The 23,619-nt window shown below is 43.7% G+C and overlaps 1 protein-coding gene across 1 annotated transcript; it reads right to left on the reverse strand.

Moving 5' to 3' along the window:
• Positions 1-6,593: 6,593 nt before the first annotated feature.
• On the reverse strand, positions 6,594-17,589 carry LOC141969013 (p53 apoptosis effector related to PMP-22-like). Its single transcript, XM_074924350.1, has 3 exons — positions 17,289-17,589; positions 9,842-9,985; positions 6,594-9,224 (listed from the first exon to the last, which is right to left on the reverse strand). Exons 1-3 carry the CDS (start codon positions 17,497-17,499, stop codon positions 8,989-8,991), a joined length of 591 nt encoding a protein of 196 aa, XP_074780451.1. The 5' UTR covers positions 17,500-17,589; the 3' UTR covers positions 6,594-8,988.
• Between the last annotated feature and the right edge of the window lie 6,030 nt (positions 17,590-23,619).

Here is a 23,619-nt window from a genome sequence, read left to right on the forward strand (position 1 = left end):
AGGTATTTGAGAGACAATGTTTGTTGAGGAATAAAATCCTCTTCCCTGCCTTTTGAGTGCTCAGTCATATTTCAGGAGGCATTTATGATGGAAGGATTTGTCATCAGGTTTTGTTATAACTCACCCATGGATGAACGCATATTGTCAGAAATGTTAGCATTTGCAAGATGATACCACAGAACACATTATCACGCTGTGAAAGAAAGATGAGTAGTGTTCAGTCACCACAGGTGTTTTTGTGTCTTGCCCATCTTTGTCATCCTTAAGTCACTTAGAACTACAAGCAATCTCCACATTTAGTACAAGGCTAATTTGTGGTATCTGGAGATATCAGAGAGAGATGTATTCAAAGGCCTCAAAATGAAGTATCTATCTTGTGTAATTCCGATACTCCTAAAGACATACAGTGGAAAATGATTGGAAAGTTTTGTTAAGGAGTCTGTGATTTGAAGTGATGACTTACCCTCAACACGCTTTGTCTTTTGCAGTGTACAAGCTGGGTGTTTATGTGAAAGCAAATTCTTGTTCTCCTTTTCCAGTATCTGTGGATAGTCCCTCCCCGTTAACACCAGCGTCATCTGTTGCAAATGAAGATATATTATCAATGTTAAAACTGTTAGACTGTAGTGCACTTACTGCATGTGAAAATATTCCTAATGAATCTTCATTGCTACTTGAAGTAACCAAATAAGCAGTGAGATGTAGATAAAACAAACAATTCTACAGCATTAGAGCTAAAAGTAAAAATATGCCCTTTTTAGCCAAGACATAAATGATTTTCTTAGTGGAAGGAGAAGCTAACAAATGATTGGCTGCACTTTTTCATCCACATTTAGTATTCTGGCCTGGTCATCTGAGCTGTATAAATGACTGGATTGACATGGGCTGACCAGCTGTGGTGCATGTTCATGACTTTTGCAGCAAGCACCTTTTAATTCTCTGATATACATAAATAAAGAAGGAGTCTCCAGAGTTTGGGGTTTTTTTTAATTTTGCTGAGATAATTTTATAATCTGTTCTCTTGTGTGCTATTATACACCTAACAAGTCATGCTGAGCAACTGAAAAATATTTTCCGCATGAGCTATGACAAATCTTATGACTATTATTATTATCTTTATTAATCCATTTACAACCATAGGTCCTTTTCTTCCTGATTGTGCCAGTCTGCCATTTCCCTTTGGAGAGGGTGCAACTTGCCTTGCCACTGGAATATTGTACTGCAGTTATTGTTATAAGCACATACAGCCTATACCATGATGCAACTGTCAGGCGAACCCTACTCAGGCTAAATTGTACCTTGTAGTCACTCCCTGTACCCTGCATCACCTGGGCACCAAGGCAGTAGTGTTGTCAGTGTGACTAGTATTTCATTCACAGTAAGCAGATGTAGAAAAGTACCTTCAGACACCAGAAGCATTCACAGGGTAATTCAAGCTGCAATACCCTTAAATTAATTAGAAGGATACTGGAAATGCATTTTGAACAGGACCTGACTTTACTTCATTGCAAAATAAGAATGCCCTCCTAAAAAAATGAATCCAGCTGAGATCTTGTGGTTTCCTACACTGAGCCTTTCTGGGGGACTTTCTTGCCGTAGCGGACACTGAGGCTCATCCATGACGCTTGTGGTGACCTGGGAGTGGTCGATGCTCGGTCCTGCTGCCATGGTCTGGGAAAGCCTTCCTCCACACAGGAAAGCTCTGCAGAGGTTTGAGACCTCCTCTGCTCACTGGCTGCTGAGCTTAGAGAAAAATTTCCACCGGGTTTTATTAAGACTTTTAGGAAAAGTGGTCCAGGACCAGCTTGCTGTCAGATCTCCAAAGCCTGCCCCATGCGCAGCACTCGCTGCCTCTTGTCAGTAAAGCAGGCCTGCCTTGACGAGACAAACGCTTACACTTAAAAGGCACTTTCTTCCTTTCCTTAGTGAGGCTACATATGCAGAACCAAGAGGTCATCACAAGAGCAAGTTTTAACAGCCGAGTCACAAACATGAGCCTGCATACAGAATTGTTATTTATGTGAGCAATTCAAGACTGTATTAGGAAAATACAAAATCAGGAAAACACAAAAGTCTGTGAGCCTGAGCATGGATGTCATGTTCAGCTAGTTTTTGTTAAAGGACATGGTTTCTTTAGGGTAGGCTCTATACTGGAATGAGGTTTAATCCCCAGTTATTTCTTATAGATGCTTTGTAGAAGTTTGATGAGTTCAGTTGACTCACACACACCCTTCCCCCACTAGGCAAATGGCTGAAATCAAGGGTTTCCTGTAGACCCACTACACAGTTAGAGCTGAGATGGCTCCTGGACGTTTGTAACGACTGTGGGGGTCTGTATCTTTCCTGGGTGGCTGTCAGAAGCACAAGCTCTCTGGTGGGTACACATGAAGCATGTTGCATACAGGTTTTTTATGAAATTGTGTGTAAGCAGTTAAAGTGGTACAGCACAGCCCTGTTCTACATGTGGGGTAATTTTACTTGCTTTGGGCTCCACAACTTCTCTGTGGCATAGCTAGGGGATAACTAGATAGTTGTCCTATCATAGTGGATCATAACAGTAACTCCTTGTAAAACATATATCTCAGCTGCTTTAGGAGAGGAATAAAATCAGCCTTACATAGGTAATTCCCAGGTGCCACACCTTTGCTACTTACATTTCTCTGTCAAAGAAATGGCTTTCATTTACTGTGCCTTATGGGTCAGCTGGGAACAGCACCAGCTACTTCTTTAAGCACTTTGAGATTTGCAGATAAGACATGCATACCAAGCATATCTTTAAAGAGTTTCAGCCATGAATTTTCACTTTGAGATTCTCCAGTCAAAAGTAGGGTTGCACTGAAACTAAAATGTTATATGGAAATGACCTCTGCGGTTTTAAATGTTTGACATGGAATTGATTTGGGAAGTGGGATGAAATGAAAATGATGGTCTATTATCAACATTTTCAACTTTTCTTATTGTCTTGATACCAAATGCCAATTATGATTTTCCTGAGTTATATTTTGCGAGTTGTTTTGTCTTTCTATTGCAAATCAGAATAGAAATTAATTTTCAATTAGCATGATTCAGGTGAAGTCTTTTTTCATGATAAATTCTGTTTATTTCTTGTCCTATGGGACTGCTAACATAAAAAGAACTTAAAAACAGGCTATTTACTAAAAAGGGATCATAATGGCCACATGTCAGCTCACCCCAATTATATGCCTCCATGTGTATTCAAGACCATGACAGTCAACTAATGTGCTTTAATCCGTGATCATTTCCCAGGGCAGCACACTGGAGGACAGGAGTTAGCTGGCTTTTAGGCTCAGAGTTTCATGTGAGTGCTCACTCCAAACCTTTCTGGGCCCTCTCAAACTCAGTGAACACTGATTTCCAATGTGTCCCCTTGACACTTAGCAATTTTTAATAGTTATAAAATATTCTGTATTCACAAAGATCTCCATGGAAAATACTATGTGTTGCCCACATTCTCATAAATAAATAAAAAGGAGCAGTCACACCAATCCTTCTAGTAAATATTTATCCAATCCTGCAAAGATGAACCCATGAGGTATATAATTCATGGAAATATTTTTATTTATTAATTACATTATACAATGCATATTGTTTATCATACTTTTTTTTTTTTTAAATAGTTTAAAGCTGTAGATATGCCTGCAAATTTTCTGCTACAGTCTTTATGATAAATTCACCCTTATTAAATTTAGCTAGTCAAAAATCATAATCAAAACCACTTTGGATTATTCTGACAACTCCCAAGTAATTTAAATATCATTTTATAGAGACAGAATTTGAGAGTGTTAAGTGTTGGAAGCGTGAGAAAAGCAAAACAGTGAGAAATCTGTAAAACAGATTTCCTTGACACAGGGTGCCCAGAGCAAGCACAGGACAGGATAGTGGTCCAGTGATTTGTGCTTGTCATGGCCCCAAGAAAGAATGCGAAGCGAGGTGTAGGCCACGCAGTCCCATTCTTTCGCTTATCTCAAGGACAGATTTATCTCCTGCTCTACCCCGTTCTCTCAAGGGATGATTTCTGCAGTAGCCTGCTGGCCTTGTTTATCATCCTCCCTTTTTTTTCCCACAAAAACCCAGCACACCTCTTGCTCCAAGCTGACCTTATTTCTCATCCTCCCTTTTTTCCCACAAAAACCACCTGTTCCCCTCACACCACAGAATGTACTGTGTCCTTACTCAAAAGATAATGGCTTGACTACAGTCCCACCCACTCACACATACATGCAAAGATAAATATTACCCTGAGTTTGTATCTAACTTGGAGGGACGATAATCCGACACCAAAATGGAGGGACAGATCGACGGGTATGTGTACCTTGCCCCCCCCCTTCTCCCCAGAAGGGACACCTTTCGGTAAGTTTTGAACCCTCAGCTACAGCGAGTGATTACCTGGAAATTAAATATATATGATTGCAATTGGTTTTCTTTTGTGTAGTGCTATATAGCCAACCTGCAGTTTGTGCATCTATCATAGGCAATCTCAATCTGTAGATGTTGCATAAAAATAAACTGTACTGTTCATGAATCTGACTGCTTCTCTTGAACGCAACCAGACCTACCGCATATGGGCTGTTCGTGCATCCGGGTCAGACCTATAGTTACAGCTCTAATTGTCATGCCTATTAGATAAGTCCAGCCACCCCTAGCCCCTCTAATCTCTGAGGACTGGCTAGAACGCAAGGGGATTCATCTCTTACCAAATTAATTCATCACCTTAAATGCAACAGAGGGCATTGGCTTTTTGCCTGGAATTTCTGGATGTCAAGCTCCATAGCTGGAACAGCTTGACTCACACCTTTGGACACCAGGAAATCTCAGACAAAAGACTGCTTACTGTACAGCACAGACCTGCACCGTGGATGCATCTGACCTATCTTATAAATACACTGCACAGGTGCAGCAAAATTGACACATTCTTGGTCAGTTGGATCTACACATATAAACTGCTGCACACGTGCAGTAATGCTGATGTATCCCAAGTTCTATGAACTCACTGCATGCGGATTTCGCTACGCCTGTACGGGCACATGTTACAGGAGTCACATTCAGAAACTCAGCATCACTATTTTAGGCAAACATATCCTCCAGATTTTATTATACTTTATTCTGGTTGTGAGTATCATCTCCCAAGTTAATTTTAAAATCTGTGCAGCTACACCTACTGGCACTGAAAATCCTGTTTTTTCAGGATGCTCTTCCTTATTGCCAGCAACCTCCACTGCACTGCGTTGTGGGACAGTACCTCAGCTCTTTCAGCTGTTGTGCATCTCCTACAGCATTTTGGTTTCCATCGATATATATGTTGGCTCATTGTTAATTCACAAGTGCTCAATGATCTCGGCAACTCTTTTTTTGTGTGTAACCTTTCCTTTTAGCACGGGGGTGGTTTTGTTTCTATAGTGTTATCACTGTAACAATACTCCTTCCCCAAAAAAGTACTTGGAATGACCTGCTACTTCACTGTCTTGATTTATGTATGCATATTCTAGGTCCAGAAGTCCTTAGATGCAGGATGTAAAGGCCAGGTGAATATTTCTTAAGAATTCTGCCTTGCCAAGGAATTGTCTAAAAAATTAGTCACTTGTTGCATCAACTAAAAATACAAAACTCCAGTGGGCCGTGGCAGCTGTTTCCCATATCCATGAGATTTAAGCATTAATCACCCCATTCAGGTCAATTAGCCTTCCCTAGCACCCCATCATGCACATTTTTGATTGCTCCTAACTCCCCCTGAGATTAGACAAGTGTGCTCAGATTCTCCTGAATGGCTCTCTGTTCTCCAGGGTTGGGTTAGGAGCTACCCTGCAGCCTGAAGTTCGCTGGAGTTGTTCAGTGGATTTTAGTGAACAGAGATTTAGGCTGCAGCTGAATACACACTGGTAGGTAAACAAGAATATAAATGTTCTTCATGTCCAAAAAATGGGCATTATACAAACCCTCCCATTATCTTAAAAGTGTTCAGGAAAAAAAAATCTAAAGGAACAAAAATATTTTCCTTAATTGTGTGTTTAAATAAAGGAGGGGGGGGGGGGGGGGGGGAACAACAAAACCCATGCAAGCCAACCAAATCCAGGCTGGTAAGTGTTTTAAAGCTAAGACATTTAAGGAAGAGGCCAGCTAAAAAACTCAGAACAGTGAACCTGTCTTTCCAGAAATCAGAAGCCACAGGCTGGTTTAACACAGCAGCAGCTGATGGGAGATTTAGTCTCTAAAAAACACAGAGGAAGAGTTGTTCAGGTAACAGAATGCCACTAGCACAGGGCTATACGCAGGCCATGCATAATCTGAGGTTAGAAATGGGAAGGTTTCTAATCACAGTCTTCCACTGAAAAGAGCAGGCAAGTACTCCATCTTTTTCTCACTACTTAAATTTCTTCTGCAGTATAGGAAAGATGCTTGTCACAGTTTTGATAAAAAAACAGACAGACTTCCCACATTTGAGACCTCCTGTAGACTGCTATGTACTTAAAATGTTTATAGAGTTGTGATGCATTTAATAGGTGCCGGCTTAGCAAAGAGCTTTCTATGCCTGGCACTTCCAATGAAAGCACACAGACATGCTTTGCAGTGTATACTCAAGCTTATTTGACTGGAAAATGAAGTTTTTGCCTCCTGGGCATGAGGTCTTTAACTTCATTTTATTAACCCAACACCTGATACTGATGTTTACATTAAGAGAAGGAAAGAATGGCTATTTGCTTCAGTTTATGAAATGAATCCATGAACCACAAACACCACCAGGCTTCTACAACCATCAGTTAAAACAGTTTTAATTAAGCCACCACATTTGAAAGGAGTGCCACATACATTAGTATCACTTGAGAGTAATTAATGACTATTTTCAATAGCTTTCTCCCAAACACCTTAATTGTGCAACATGCTGATTATACTTCTACCCCTCCCAGTATATTCAGTCAAATTTATTTTACATTTGTGCTTTTTTGACAAGTTATGACAATGCTTATAAAAAAACATACAAAAAAAGTTATGCTAAACCCTATTACCATACCATCCTCCCTCTCATTAGGAAGGGTGTCCATTTTCTTACATCTTTTCTCCTTCTCAGCTTAAGCTGTGCAAAGACCTGCCAGACTCTGCTGTGTCCTGAACTCACTATAAAGTAGGTACTATCATTACTCATGATGCAGGTAAGTCCACACAGCATTTCCCACTAGCTAGTACTGTACAGAAAAGGAGAAGAAAAAAAAAGAGACACATTTGTCAGGATTTTCTCCTTCAGCAAGATCATAAATACAGTTGACTATATATGCCACAACTGAGCTTGTAACATAGTTCTGAAGTCTGCACATGTTTACACTCTGTAAAGTTATAGAATACAGGCCTGGAAGGGACCTTCAGAAGTCACTCATCCTTTCCAAAACAGGATCACACACAATATATAGAATTACCAAATTTAAAAAGGTGTTACAAAACAGAAAGCTATACAATATATAATACAAGAAATATTAAGCACTGAAAAAGCTTAGTTCTAAATGACTTCAGCTTTACAGTATGCTGCTTAATGCTTTGTAAGTTCTATTCTGTACATGTGCATGAATACATATACCCACACACACTTACACTCTCCTAAGTATTGGGTTCACAACAGTAAGAAATAAATCCAAGTAACATGTAATATTTGCTTTCCACCCTATGTGTACTCACCTCAGAAATCTGTCTGTTAGAGCTACTTCCCCCATAGCTGGAAAAGGAGCTCAACAAATGAGCCTTTTGCTTCTTGTTCCCCAATGAAGAAAGCTCTGACAAAGATTATAGACCATAATTAAATCTGCTGTAAGCTGCTTCAGGTCCATGATCAATACAGACACAGCTCTGCTTCACTGGAACACTTACTGGAAATCACTGACTCCAGAAACACAAGCTATGAGCCAGACAGATTACTCCAAGACATGTGTCTGTATGAAGTCTGCATATGTAGATTGCTCACAGAACTGCTTTTCTGTTTTTACATGTTATCCCTAGTGACTCACAAAGCATCCCCAAGTTTATTAAACTCTGGAGTACCTACAGTGCACTTCAGAAACTTTTGGAGGTTTTCAACACCTTATGCTAAGATTTCCCTCCAAAGCACAGCTGCTAAGTAAAACATTGCAGTTTTAAAAAGGCAGTCATAAAGAACAGTGTATGTTTCTACTCAAAGGTATTTTCTAAATCAGCATCCCTCAAATGCCATGTAAAAATATATGTAGCTTAACAGCTGAAAGTTTATTGATTCTCTGTGACAATGTATATTAAACTATATGTGGCTCCATCATAAGTCCTGCAGTGGCCATAAAAACACCAATAAGTATTACATTAGTCAGTTATACATGCCAGCTCCATGCTTTAGAGAAGATCTCTATCCAACAGCACCAATTGGTGGAAAATAATTTTTTTGTTATTTTCCCCCTTTAATTCAAATAGCTAATAGTCAACAACAGTCCAGTAACAGGAATGAGAAGAGGTTCTTAGGCAGCATGTAACTGTGATAGTCTCAGGGAAGTTCCTTCCTTGGGACTGACTTTGGTGGAAGAAAAAGCATTCTTTGGAAGGTTTGGGTTTTTTTTCTTCTAGTTCCATTTACAGCAATTTTGTCATAGGTAAAAACAAAATAACTTGCAGGTCCCTCTAATGGGTTGTTTAAAATCTCTGTTCCTTTCTACACTTGAAACACTACATCTTTATTCATAAGTAAATGTTTGAATAAAATAAGGATGACTCAATTAGTTGGGAGGGGAAGGAGCAAGTAAACCACCCAAACAGACTCAACATGAGAATATGGAAATAATACTTTTGGTAAAAGCTATTTGCTTAAGGATGCTAATGTTTTTACTAATTTATTGCCAGGTCTGGTAAGAAATACTCTGGAGAAATAAGGTAGGCTTTTTCAGTCTCCTACAGATGCACCGATTTTACATTGGAGGTGCTCCTCTGTTGTTTTGACAGTTGATTGTACTTGGATTTAATGTTTCAATTCAAGTATGGTGCTCTCTCTGGGGAGGAGTAGTAATAGGTAGGCTTGATGTTTCCCAGGACTTCATCTTCCCAGTTGGGGAGGCAGCAGAAGAAGAAAGCACAACCTATTACAACAACAGTGCTGGCCCAACCAAAACCATAGGCCCAGCTAAACATATTATCTCCTGTCAGTGGAATTTCTTCTGTGAATTTCACTGGGTAGATGACCAAGCCTATGATCTGGAATGCAGCTGGAGAGAAAGAAAGAAAATCAGGAGTAAATGACAATGAATGTATTATGTTCCCCACTAAAAAGGTAGCTGGAGATAACTGCATACCCTTTTAGGATTAGCTTCAGTCCTACGATCAAATCTGAATTCTTAGATACGCGACTTCGGCCAAGGCAGATCCCCACACCTATCCGACTGCAGCAGCTACAGCTGACATTGCCAGGTTGCTAACGCACATACCCACGTGCCATGACTAGCTCTGTCCAACAGACAGGCACCATGATCCCTGTGGAGCCAGTTACCTCCCACTTGTACCATAACCCTGTCACTCCTCCTCCCTTCGGGGAAGACGGGAAGCACCTGGCACTCTCAAGCTCCTAACTCTTAGCATGTGACATGCAGGGTCAAAGCTGTTGGTTGCCCCCATACAATGCTTTTGGGAAAGTGCAACTGACAAAGGCCACTGGAGTTTCCCTAACCATTATCCTTTCAGAGCATAAATCAACCTTTCCTTGTTCCCCATGAAAATGAGTCATAAACCAAAGACAGCTTATTTCATAAGGGAGGCTCCATCTAGCATGTTTTTCTGCTGATGACTGTTTTACACTGAATAACCTTGTCTTTGTGCCCAGCCTTACCAACAACAAAGAGCAAGCCTCCAATTCCTCGCACAAAGTTGAAGCGAAGTATCTCGATTGAGAATGCAATGACTGCAAGGGCAAAACAGATGACCAGGATCACAAAGCCAACAAGGTATGTGGCAGCTGCTGCTCTCCCCCACCCTTGAAGAGAAAACAAGAAAGTTGTTACACACAGCAATTCACTGAACTGTATGTCATTGCAGATCTTTGTTTTCCTTTAATAATTTTTCATTCAAATCCTTTACTGTAAGAAGCATGCCCTATGCCAAAGCAATACTGGATGCTTCCAAAACGCACAGCTGCAGACCAAAGAGGCCCCATCATTGGTGGAACAGCACAGAACTCCCTGCTCGCTAACTTGTCCTGCTGAAAAGAGGGATATAGCGGTAACAGACATAACACCTCCAAACTCCGTATCTGTAAGAGACCCACAGACATCTGAGCAGACAGGGTACACAACCACTGAGAATGTACTTTATCATTAACATTCCTGTTTGACATGCAAGTTTACAAAACTACTTCTATGCATGGGGAAGTATGAGAGCAGACAAGAGGGTGTCACCACAGGAGATAACTGCTGTGAAATAATAGTGCTGTCAGCATACAGCTTCTTGACTGTTTATGACAAGAATAAGGCATGTGGAGCAAAATTAGCATGACCAAAAAGAAATAGATTTGGAATAGCTGAAGTGAGAGATCACAAAGAGAAAGCTCTTGAAGATAAACATCTATTCACAGCTGAAAAAATTTAGAAACAGCTATACTGTAGCAGATGGAGTAGAAACAGCAGAATCTGAGTTAGAGTGGAAGAGTCATTACTCTGACATTTGATGGAATGAGGTGGGGCAGATTCTTAGGATCAAGAAACTGCAGGCTGGAGAGGCTCAGACATCAAGCAAGTAGCCTTATCCCAGCAGAGCAGCACCAGCACCCAGAACTCACCCACCACAGGCTAGAGCAGGGGCAACAAAGGTAAGAAAACCTCCAAGAAAAACAGCCAGCAAGTCCGCTTTTGCAGTAACACGGGCTTGTGACAAGGCGCTCTTTATGGCCAGACCCCATAGTCTTTAGAAACCAAGCAGGAGTTCAGGTGAGCCCAATGCAAACAACCACAAGCAAAGGTGTTCCTGCCCTGGAGGCAGGACACCTGCCCACATGGGCTAAACCATACTGGCTACTGCTTTGTTTTCCCATCAGCTGTCATCACAGCTCACTTCCCACATCTGCATAACATGGGTCTCTACTTTCACACATTCAGACAGAGGTAGGGCCAGATCCTGAGCTCCCTCTAACGTAGGAATAAAGACAGCAGTGAGTCTGTCTAGGTCAAAACATTTTCCAAGAAAACCTCTTTCATCAGAGCTGTCTGTTCCAACATGGCTGAAAGCAACTCTGGAGACACCCTGCTTTCAACATAGTCTCCATTCCTTCTGTGCAAAAACTAAGAGGAAAAAGTAAGAGAGAACCTTTTCCTAAAGAGTTAAAAATCCTCTACCTTAACTCATGTACTCTACTAGTTGCATGTGGGGAAAAACTAGTAATTTGAGACAGAGAATGCAGTAAAACTCAGACACCTCTACGATGTACACCAATTTACTCCCTGAAAGCAAAGCACTTACAGCTATTTTCATTAGAATTGTCTGAACTGGTTTCTTTCTCCCTAATTCCAAAAGTGAAATACAGCAGCCATCCATCAGCCAGATCTTGGCCAAACCACCACCCCCCCAACCACAACCACCACCTGAAGAGAGTCATGCTGGCATAGAAAGGTTAAGGAAAAGGGTTTGCTTTCCCCTCTCCTTTCTTGGAGCTACTAGAGACAGCAAAAACTATTTTAATTAGTTCTCCTTCAGCCAGTTGTGCATGTTTCATACCCCTTCACTAAGAGAATGCTGCAGGGTCAGGAGGTAGGGAGGACACCCAATGAGTGTCTAAAGTGACATCAGTGGTCTGATAAAATCTTTCCATATAAAATATTCTCTGACCTAATGCAGGTACTGGGTATCGCCTCCACAAGAAGATTTATTTAGGGATAACTAAAATAAAGGGATATTTAACATAGCACAGCCAGCCCAGGAAAAGTCATTCAGACTAAACGACCTAGCAGTACTATTTATTGATATTTGCCCTAAAAAAAAATCACCAACAAGAAGGAACTCTTAGTTATTAAAGCACATCCCCTTTCAGATGTATTACATATGCTAGCACAATGTAGGAAGCCAAGTCTGGTATCTGTCTGATAAAATTTAGGTTGCAAACTCAGATGCACTTGCAGGCTAGACACCTTGAGGTTTGGTGCAACACAGACATGACTGGAAGAGATACAAGCCAAAAAGCCCCCAGTGCTCTCTGCTATTTCCATATCCTCAGTCCTTACTTTACAAGTGTAACAGGCTTTTGGCTACAGTTCAGCCCCATCTTGGCTCACAGTGATTTATCATCGTGTCTCCGGCAATATGAAAATGACAACACACAGCTGTGGGAGATGTCTTGTCAGGAAGACCAATATCAAGCCCAGCTTTGTTTCAGGTCTTCAGAAACAGGGCAGTAGTAGGCACCAACGTTATGAAATTAAGTGGGTTTTGTGCTCACATGTGACAGAGCTCAGTGCTGGTGAACCTGTACCTTCCTCTCCTCCTGCTGGATTATCCAGCAGCAGTTATCAGCAGGTTGATACTGACAAGACCAAGATGCTGGCCACAGCACTGAATCTACTCTGGGCTGGGCTAAACAACAGCCACAGAATGGCCAGTCTGCCATGTGAACACCAGCAGGAGTCACAGGAAGAACAACGAAAAGCTCTGGACTTTTATATATACACAATGTAAGAGAAATCTCAAAAGATTAACTGGAACTCATCTAATAGGTGACTGATGGAAGAGGTTGGGGTGGGAGGCTGCACCTTTCCAAGTGTAGGTGCAGCCCTGGCAACACTCCTTTTGCACACAAACCACTGCCACCCCCACCAACAGGGAGAGAGCTTTCAGCAGAGGGGCTGCTCCAGGGCTCCAACTGAAATTGCTGTTTCTCCTTGCAGGATCCCCCCCATCCCCGTACCTATCAAATCTGGCTTTCCTAGCTCCTTTTCATCCCAGAGCCTCTCCAGAGCTGACTGAGCCCCCACAGGCACACAGCTCTGTCTCCACCCGCAAGATCTTCTGCCTATGGCTCCCAAGAGGGGAGAGGTGTGGGTTTACACCCACTGTTTGCTGCTTGAAGAGCTGGAGAGACCTGCTCAGTCTCACAGAAAGACAGAGCAGCCCCAGTTTCTAGCTGATCTGAGCTCAGAAGTAACTTGTAATCACAAGACATTTAGCCAGAATTGAAGTTTTCCATAAAAACAGAAAATTCTCAAGTACCTTCACTTGGCAGAGAGAGTATTTCTTACTCAAAATAGGCATAAATATGATGTCTCTCTACGGAATCAAACAATAACACCACAGTAATTTGGGGCTGCATGAAAAGAAAGGAGAAGAATAGGAGAGAAAAAAAGTTGGAGGTATTAGCATTCCCAGGTTGGCTTTGCCTCAAAGAATAGTCTGATCAGCAGAAAAGTATTTATCAATTAGATGGTGTTGAAAGAACATTAAAAAAAAAACCAAACTGTTTGAGGGCTGAAGGTCTATAATTATTAGGAAGGTTTAAGAGTTTTCTTATGCAGTCATCATTAATCAAGCTATGGAAAGGAACTAAGACGCAAATGTTATCATGCAAATAACTAGGAGGGGTTGGGATTATTTAAAGTTAATGATGAGCACAAAATTAAGAAAAAAAAAATCAAGCAACAGAGTCTTAGTGTTAGACTTGTTTTCTCATTTTATTTGGCTGTGCCTCAGCCTCACCAGGGAGGAGACGGAAGCTCTATAGTGTATATTTAAATCTAGATTTCCCTTTAGAAATGTATAAAAGGACTGGTAAAATAGTCTAGCAGGAAGATGAACTGCTACAGGATTGAAATAACAAGCCTTTCTCATCTTTGTTCACTTACTTAAAGTAGAAACCGGTTTGTTAGCTCGTGAATAATTGGAATCTTAGGGTAGAATTTTTTACCATGACATGCATAGATGAGGCATGTTTTTATACCGTAGTTATTTTTCTGTATATAAATGCCAGTAGCAATTCTTCAGCCTTGAGACCTCGTTCCACAGAACGCCCCAAAATATCTGCTTTTGTTGACAAAAAGTAGTGGACTGTGAACAAGAGAGCACTGTCAGTAATAGCTTCTTGCTCACATAATGTGCAAATTTCCATGGTAGCATGACTGGCAAGGGGAAGGTATGTGCATACCCACCACGAGTACTGGGCAGCCCAGAATCAAAGGTTTGTTGGGAGGGCTGGCTGGAAATTAATACTGGGAATCACAGCACTAGTAAGGCTTTAGGAGTGCAGGAAAAGCAACTGCTATACTACCAAACTATTAAATAAAAGTCCACTGCTAAAATCTTGGCTTCAGCCACTTGTCCCTGCTGGGAGCTCAGGAGAGGCACAATCCTATAGACTTCCAACTTTTAAGGCCAGCAGGTTGCTAGCCGTGGAAGGGCACCTGCCCAGGGGCCAGCAAAGCCCACTGGCAGGGATGCCAGGCTCACCTGCTCACTGAGAGCTTTCACTAGGAAGTTGCAGTAAATATTTTCCAGGTGTAGACAGGGACACTAACTGCTACACCTCTGCCATTAACATCTTCCAAGTGCCTGCATTTAGCTGACACTATAAACTAAGTAAATTTGTCCCTAATAATCCTTGCATTGTAAATCAGACAGAAGCATGCCTGAAGAGAGGCATACTGAAGAGATAAGTGTACATGTAACATTCCCCCTTTATTTACCTGGCCCCTCAGTGAAGTCAACACATGCACTCAGCTTCACCAGTAATCTGTGGTATCAAAGTCCATGCCTCTACAGACCATGTACACAGTGGCACAGTTGCAGTGAAACACAATTCACAAAGGCTGGGTTCCTGCTTCTAGATTACTTTTTTTCCTCCTGACTCTTACTAAGGATCCATATGAATGCTTCCCTTTTTCTACGTTGCCTGTTGTATACTTAATGAATACCAACTGGCTGTTAGGAATATAAGAGTTAACCTCTATGGGATCACCTTTCCTGCACACATACACACCCATCTTTTACAGTGATAATTCAAAGCAAAGTCGTTGGGAGCAGCCGTTCAGAACCAGGAGGACACAGCCACCCACAAATGTTTCTCCTAACTTACAGCCTCATCACTATAAAGACAATCACTCTCTCCAAGTAACCACATCGCAAACAATCCTTGTCATAGCTGATGGTTTACCGATATGTTTTAAACAGTCAACAGTTTATTCCTGCAGTGGTCCAGACTAAGTCATCTTGAATCATCCAATAATGCAGTACAGCAGCTCTGCCTTGCAACATCTTGGTAATACACAGATGCTGCCAGCCAGGTCCTTCCCAGACACAAACCAGTAAAGAGCTTTAAACAAAATCCCTTCCCCACCTCCCAACCAAGTGACATGCTATTCTTTTTCCCTCTTCCCTTCCTCCCTCTCATGTGGCATTTGCAAATGTGCATTAAGAGGCAACGCAGTTTAGGAGACGCTCCTATTTGCAAATCTTTCTCTGTTCTTGCCCCTTTTCCCCCGTTTAAAATGTGACTGATGTTTTTTCTCTTCTGACACATTGCACACATCAATTAAGAAACTGTCTAATGAAGCTTCCTATTAATGGGGATCCACTCTAAAGTTTTCATTTCATCAAGAGAGGCACAGGATGGTTAGTGTATAGTAGTTATTGTATGCAAAACGCAAGTTATGCACCTCAATTAACTAACTTTTCTTTTCCTGCAGCAGTACTGTAAATGCCTCCTAGGCATTTTTTCCTTTGTAAATGCTCTCACCTATTTTAAGCCTAATTGCATTAGCATAGAAAAAAGAAAACAAAATAAATCAAGACTGAACTCATATGTTACATCCTGTCTCTAGATGCAAATAGCAGTTGAGTAGACAGTGGCATTGATGTCATGAAAATTAGAGAAGAGGCAAAGTCACACTGATACAAATAAGCCAAGGATCTAAGTAAGCTTTGGTTTAAATAAGCCAAGGCTTAAATAAGCAAAGTCAAGGACACTAGTCTTCTCTGACAGCTTGTTAACTAGAAAAAAAAAAACAGCAGAAAGTTCCTTTTGCCTCACAATGCTCAGGGCTGACTCAGAGCACACACCCGTCAGTGCTCTGGGACATGAACAGCAGTGTCACTATAGGAGAGAGCAAGTTTCAGCAGCTCTACTGTATTAGCTACTTCTTCCCTGTGCAATGCAAATATCAGCAACTCCGCACTATATTTTCTTCTCTAATGGGGAGACAGATAATTTTGTCACACTACCCAGATTTCTTCCACCTACAGTAAAACCTGCAGTCATCACCTGAGAAATGAAGCCACTGCTCTTACAGTATATTCAGGATTGAGTTTACACCCGAGTGTTGCAATGAAAAGCTTCGGGAAGCCAGCCTGCTGTGCTCGGGCGGCATGGGATCTGCACAGGGAAGCAGTCCCAGCTGGAACACACCCTTCCAGCTTCCCAGTCCCCAAAGTACCCTTATCCAGAATCTCAAGGCAAGTCTGCTTATTTGTCCAGAACTATTTTGTTTGAAAAGTAGATATAATCAGACCCACATGCTCTAGGGGAAAAAAAAAAAAAAAAAAAAAAAAAAAGAAGTCCCCAAAAAAGCCCAGAAACTGGGAGCATGCAGTATGAATATTATGCTGGTGATGAAGATCCAGAGATACAGAAGCAGCTCAGCGAGTTCAAACAGAGACGTGATTATCCCCGGATTTAGGCCCCAGTGCAAGAGAGGTATCCAGAGAAAAGGGTTTTTTTTGTCTGCCTGCAGACCCCCATCAGGCCATTTTAAGCTGCAGGTCAGGAGACACTCTAATAGCCACGCTCCTTGGCCAGGCAGGGTTAAATTAAGGCGCTCCTCTTCCTCCGGAGGACAGGCGGGCAGACAGACTGGGGAGGACACGGATGAAGGAACCAAGCACGTTCCTATTGCCCAGGTGTGGCTCTGCACAGGCCACCCTGCATGAAGGCTTCCACGCTCACCATAGGACCAGCGAGGCCACGGGCAGGCACAGGCAGGGGGGCTGGCTAGTGCCAGGCGAGGCTGCCGGGCCTGCAGCCAGCTGAGAGATAGCAGACCGGAGCAGGGACTTGGGCGTTGGCTCTCTGACTCTGGGTGTGAAGTAAGTTTTTTTAAAAAACCCAGAACACCAACACCCTGGCCTCCCAGCATTGCCCCGACAGAAGAGATTGCTCTGAGGCAGCTTAGACCCGCGTTTCTTTGCTGGCTCAAGCCCCGAAACACCATTTCTGCAGGGGCAACCCCACCGCAGAGAGCCGCTGCTCCCCACCGGAGGCGGGGAGACCGCTGGCGGCGCCGGCGCCCCCCGGGGGGCTCCCCGCTTACCGTAGTCCATGAGGGACTCGCAGTTCCAGTTGAGGTCCGCCTCGCCCCGCGTGCAGCTCTCCCACAGGGACGCTTGCTGCACGTAGGGCTCCGACTCCGACTCCAGCCACCCCCGGCCCGCCAGGGCGATGATGCCCATGATGATGGCCAGGCCCAGCAGCAGGGGCAGGAGCCACCTGCACCTCCAACACGCGAGGCCGCACACCACCATCCTTGCCCGGCGAGACCGAGCGTCGCGGGTGGGGTGGGGTGTGGCGGGGACGCGCCGCCGGGACAGAAGACTGCGTGCGGCTGGGTCCGAGCGGGTTTTTAAGGCGCCGGGGGAGGAGGGAGTCCCACCCACATTCCTCTGACTAAGCCTGGCGGCGGCCCCGACCGGTGCGGCCGGCGGGGAGGCGAGGAGGAAGCGTTGGGCTGGGCTGGGCTGGGCCGGGCCGGGCTGGGCCGGGCTTGGCCCGGCCCCGCTCCTCTCCGTCGCCCTGGCCCGGCTCCCCGCCAGACCCGCGACCCCCGGTCGCATCGCTCGTCCTCCCCTCACTCAGACTAGCACTTAACCCCTTGCTGACTGCCACTCTCCCCGCGGCCGGACCCGCTTCTCCATCGTGGCCCCAAAACGTAACCCCAGCAAAAGCTTTGGGTTCTCGCTAGGCTTTACAAGCCCTGCCCTCCTCCCGGCTGTGGAAGCTCGTCTTTCTCCTCTCTGCTCACCAGGTAGACGGACCAGCGTTACCCAACATCGGTAGTACTCATCATGTTCACCACTGCAGGTACCAAAACTTGCAGTAAGTCGCTTTGCATTTGAAATGGTCAACTTCTTGCCCAGTTTTTGGACAATTTTAATGCAAACGAGAATAAAGAAAGACATTATATGACAATGGGACTGTGACAATGAGGAAGCCATCGCTTGTATGGCATCAAGCTCAACATTAAACAAATGCATATTTCCTAATGGCCATCTAACAACAGTTTGATTGCAATTGTGCTCAGGCTTCCAACCAGGCTGCGTGAGGCACAGTCCAGGAGTGGTACTCAGGACCTACATGCCCAGATCTCTTCCCATCCCATGTCTGGAAATGCACCCCTGAGATGACCAAAATGAAGGCTTCTCCATCACACGGCATGAATGAACACCCAAAATTTTGGTCATGGGACAAACAATTCTCCAAAGTAAAATTCACGCACATCCCACCACATCATCCCATTGCTGAGCACCAATGCAAACTCTCATCGTATGAGCAGATACTCGCCTATCACGGGACTAGGGGTGCATGCGTTTTGGGCACATAACTCATACGCATTTAGCCATGTCTTCAAGTTTCAAGGCCTCAACAAGCAGGTCAGCAGGAGGACAAATCTTTGAGGTCTAAAGGGCTGAAAAAGTATAGCAGGTAGGGGAGATTACATGGGTGTTGTGGAAGATGGGGGCATTCTGATTGGATGGCATCAGATGGGATTTTGTCACAGCCATGTCAAACACGATCAAACTGTGCCCAATGTCAGTTCCTCAAAAGATACTCAGCTAAGTTGTCCTGTGAAGAGGGATGGTCACCTCATTTGGGTACCAATTGCTGGCAAATGGTAGGGAATGGATTGTGATGCTAAAATCAGAACAATATGATGATACCACCATAAGCAAGTTGCAAAAATCTCAGGCAGGTTACCTCAAACCACGTAGAGTTTCACCAGCCCTTTCAACATCCTCCTCAAAGTTCCCACCAGAAAAATCTAGAAAGATGCTATATGTATGTGGAAAGTATGTACTTGTTAATACAGTGTGAGTGAAATATGGGATTGTGAGAGTATTAATTCTGTCAATCATAATCATACAATTTCTATTAAAAACTATCTTTAAAAAAATATTTGCAGATTTGTTGCATGGCATATGGCTTTTCAAAGAGAGCAAATGAAAAGCTATAGCTAGGAGCTATTGTAACATTTCCTAAAAACTGAAAAAAGGGTATTTTTAAGTTGATACTTTTAAGAATTTCCATTTTTGAATACTGTTGAGGGACTAGCTGCTATTTAACTGTCTCAAGAGCTTTTACTGGCAAGTGCATATTGACTGACAAAATAATGAAGGGCTGGTTTTAAGATCTAATCTAGCTTTAAATCACCTATCTGGAAAAATTAATGGCCTGCATGTTCCTGAATAGTAAGTTGTATTGTGATAAGGTATCAATTCACAGTTTGATTATATACACCCACACACACAAATATATACTTTTACACACAAATGCTTTTCAGTCATAACTCCGCCTCCATTCTTCAGTTCTTGCCACTGTTTCCTTACAATATCAATTCAAATCATATGTTTGTATTATTCTTGAATCCTTGATTACCACAACTTTGTCCTCAAATCCAGTGAAATCATCAGTATCACACTACAACCAAAATATCTTCCTCCTTTACTCCTGATGGTCATTCCCACCAATCAGATTTCATTCCAAATTCATAACAAAATAGAGCTGTAAATAAATTTTGCCTGAACTACTTGCAAGCCTAATTCATCAGCACACAGTTTTTGCATAGAGGAGAAGTAAAGGCAGAACTGGGCACTGGGATCATCAATTTTTGTCACTATAGCAGAACTTCATTTGTGCAGTGCTAAGCGGTGATTTTCCAGCAGTCTCACTGTCAGCACCCAAGTCTCCTCAGAAGGAGATGCAGAAGGTATTTTCTTCAGCACAAAAAGTGAGAGCTGTTGGAAGAGAAGGGAGGTTAAATTTAATCCATTTTGTGAGAAATAGAGTAGGAATGCACCGCTCAGGAAAGTACTCACTTCATTACAAGGTCAAAAGTTAGAGAATTCCCCCAGTTCAGACAAGGGCGTAATGCTGGCTGCCGGTTTTAGACGTTGCATTAACTGGTTTCCCAGGGCTGTGCCTACACCTGGAGTGCCTCAGCGCCCTGATGCTGTGGTGCCTGGGGGGCCATGACCGAGGGCCTACAACACAGTCAATGAAGTATCTGCCTTCAGACCCAATATTGCTTGGATTTAGTAGTGAGAAAATATAGCAAACTAACAAACCAGTGTCTCCTGCAGCAAAATAAGCAGCTCCAGCAGCATATGTAGTTTTTCTCACCTCCAGGCTGTATAGCCCGCATCTTCACAAAGACCAGATGGTAGGAGTCAGCTCTGTGGGGTGGCAATGATACATGCATGAAAAACACATAGTGCTGTGATCATGAGGAAAAGATGCCCTAATATGGAACAAAATACACTGGAGTTTTGCTTTACTAAATAATCAAAAATGCCTGAATCTGTCTGTGCATTCTGGACCAAGCTGCTCTGTCAAAAGTATGTTGTGTTCAGCTATGAACACAACTACAAGTTCTGGAGTAATTATGAAAATCTAGACCCTTTTCCCAAATTTTTCTTTTACCATAGAAAAAAGGAATCATAAGATTCTTTCACCACCACTGTCCTTACCTTTATCTATTATATAAATAATCAGGTAATTTCATAATTTTTTGGGCTCTATAGTAATATTTTTTCTCTGCAGTGTAATGAGGGATATGCCCCTCTGCTTTACATGGAGTAAATCATTTACCACTGCTGGCAATCATTCACCCAGCTATCAGAGAAAACCAAGCAGCATTGAGTGAAGGTCAGGGATCAGATCCAGCCCAGACGGGCAGGGCTGGGCTCTCACAGGGACAGGTTTGAAATGGGCGGGTGGGAATCTGCAGGCTGTTTCCCAAGAGTGCATTTGAGGGGGGAGACATGGTGGGCAGCACAGTGCCAAGGGCATCCCTCTGCCCTGCAGTGGGCAGCTGTGGTGCAGGGCGGGGGATCCTCTCAGGGCCAGGGTACCTTTCCTTTTTCCATTTAATCTGAATATGTTTTTCTAGCCTGTTTACCTCTCAGCTAAAACCACTAGGAAAAAAGCAATCTCCGCAGACTAATACCTGTTGTAAATCCAATTATTTTATAATTCATGGGTGTTGTCCTTCAGCAGCGTCTTATGCTCACTTTCCTCCAGGTCCAAGTGCCCTAATTCTACTTAATCTCTCTTCAGGCATCACAGCCATAATACCTAATTAGCATCACCAAAACAAGGTAGTCATTCAACCCATAAAACAGGATAGGGATGGGAGGTACTGGGTATAACTTGCAGCAACCACTCCACCAGTATTTTCAGATCAAACTTCAATTTCCTCATGTGTACTGAAAAGCTGCCATTATGAGTTTTAAAAATGCAATTTTTTTTCTGACCAGCTTTTGTCAGTAGCCCTTGGATGAACTCAGTTTACATGAGAGACTCATCTGGGGCCGGCACAGCTGAAATAAACTGGCTCTGTGCAATTGATGCGCTGTTGAGCCTGCTTCAAAAGCCGTGTGAAAATACTAGGATGTCAGCGTGGCCTCCAGAGGTGTGACTAACCCTTTCTCATTCCAGCAAGAGACATCGTATGTGACTCCATCAGCCTGAGATGACCTAAAATCTTAGAAGTAAAAGAATGTTAAAGAGCCCTCCTCCTTCTGTCCATGCTGTGCCTACGATTGCCATACAGGTAGTAATCAAGGTGCATATCAGATCATTAACTCAGCAGCTCCAGATTTCTACACTTAGGTTGTGCAGAGGCCCCTGTATTGTCCCGGAGTTGTACTGGATGAAATCCTGTCTATATGAAAGGAAATGGCAGGATCCCTGAAAGCTGGGATTTTACCCTAGAGGTCTTGAGAGGCCTCAGGCTCACTTAGATCACGCCCACACAATATCCAGGGTCTTCGGACAATAATGGTCTACGGACTTGTTGCTGCAACTTTTCCTCCTTTACATTATCCTCTCATTTGCATTTTCAAAATGTGAAAAAGGAAAGAATCAAATAAAGAACTGTGTCATCCTTGACCTCCACAGTAATTTTGGCTTTGTCCATAAGTCCAAGGCTGCAGACTGACCAGGTTTGTGCATGATGCTAAACTGTGGTAACGAAGTGCTTGCAATTGCCTAGCTAACACTGAAAGTGTTTCTGCGGGAATGCGAGCCTGGTGCAGCATGTGTACATAATTCCCTAGAGTTTCTAATATTCCTTTTTGAACCACGCCGCCAAGAAAACCCAAGGTATAATGAATACTTGTGCACAAGGGTTTGGGGATTTTCACTGGTTTTTAGTTATTAACGTCTATTTACTTAGAGATACAGGGAAGACTTACTAATTTCTTGCAGAGCAGCAGGATTGTGTTTATTCTGAATCGTGTATTCACGTCATATAAGTTGAGAGAAGATATGCTTTGGAAAATATATTTGTGCAATAGCAGATAGAAGGCTGGAAATGCAGTTATTGTACCTTTGATCTGCAGGGATGCTGTTAGTTTTTCCCGCTGTTCTGAGGACGGGCATCCGATTTGAAACTCTGCGTTTGACCTGAGAGTTCTCCTGGGATTCCAACCACTTTTAAAAGCGCCTGCGAGGCACAGGCCCCCCTCCCGCTTTTGCCGCCTCCACGGCCGGTAGCCTGGAGGAAGGGGGGGTCCATGCCGCAGGTTTCGGGGCGCGGGGGGGGGGGGGGGCCCTCCGGCGGGCAGCCCTGACCACCAGGGGGCAGGAAACACCGCCAAAAGGCGGGGCGGGGGGGGGCAGTGTCCCACCGCCAAAATGGCCTCTGAGCCCCTGGACCCTTCTCCTGGCACCGCGGAGCCTCTGGAGCAGCCCGGGCGCGCTCGGCGGGGCCCTGCTGTGGGCACAGAGGCGTTCGGGTGCTTAAGCCTCCCCCGGAACGGGCAGGGCGGCCCCCCGGAGCGGCGTACCGCTTACCCAGCTACTTTCGACCGAGGGTGAAGCGAAGGGAAATGTCTGGTTGTCTGCCCGCTGATGGCGGGGGGGCATCCAGGCTGTGAGGTCAGCTCCTGCCCGCGCACCCGCGCCGCAGACCTGGGTAGGGCAGAGTCTGAGGCCTTTCTGCCTGCCGGCGGGAGTGTGGCCCTGCCTGACGTCTGGGGGTTCACCTAGGGAGCCGGACGCCCCTGTCCATTCTTAGCACTGACATTTTATATATTTACTCATTTTTTTTCGAGGAAAGAGTCAAATCTAGAAGACTTTTGCATCCAACTATCTCGAGGAAAATATATCTGGCTTGACAGATCTACAGCAGCTTTCCTTCCCAGTGATACTTGCATTTGCTTGTATTAATCCGTATTTCACGTCTCGGTTCCTCTTTCCCCTCTGCAGAACCATGCACATCTCAAACCTGCCCACACAGCACTGCAGAAGACCATCACCTTTTTTTGTTCTTTACAGCCTCAGCACAGGCAGCTCTTACAAAATGATGTCTTGGTTCCCAGCAGCAATACCAGGAGCTTTTGGGATAAATTTAATCTCCACTTGCA

Source organism: Athene noctua, chromosome 1 (assembly GCF_965140245.1).
Source record: "Athene noctua chromosome 1, bAthNoc1.hap1.1, whole genome shotgun sequence".
Lineage (NCBI taxonomy): Eukaryota > Metazoa > Chordata > Aves > Strigiformes > Strigidae > Athene > Athene noctua.

Coding starts and splice junctions, on each gene's coding strand:
- LOC141969013 (XM_074924350.1), bottom strand. CDS start 17,499: ATGGTGGTGTGCGGCCTCGCGTGTTGGAGGTGCAGGTGGCTCCTGCCC. Junction 9,986..17,288: donor CGAGTCCCTCATGGACTACG/GTAAGCGGGGAG, acceptor TTTCTCTTCAAG/GGTGGGGGAGAGCAGCAGCT. Junction 9,225..9,841: donor AGGCTTGCTCTTTGTTGTTG/GTAAGGCTGGGC, acceptor CTTTCTCTCCAG/CTGCATTCCAGATCATAGGC.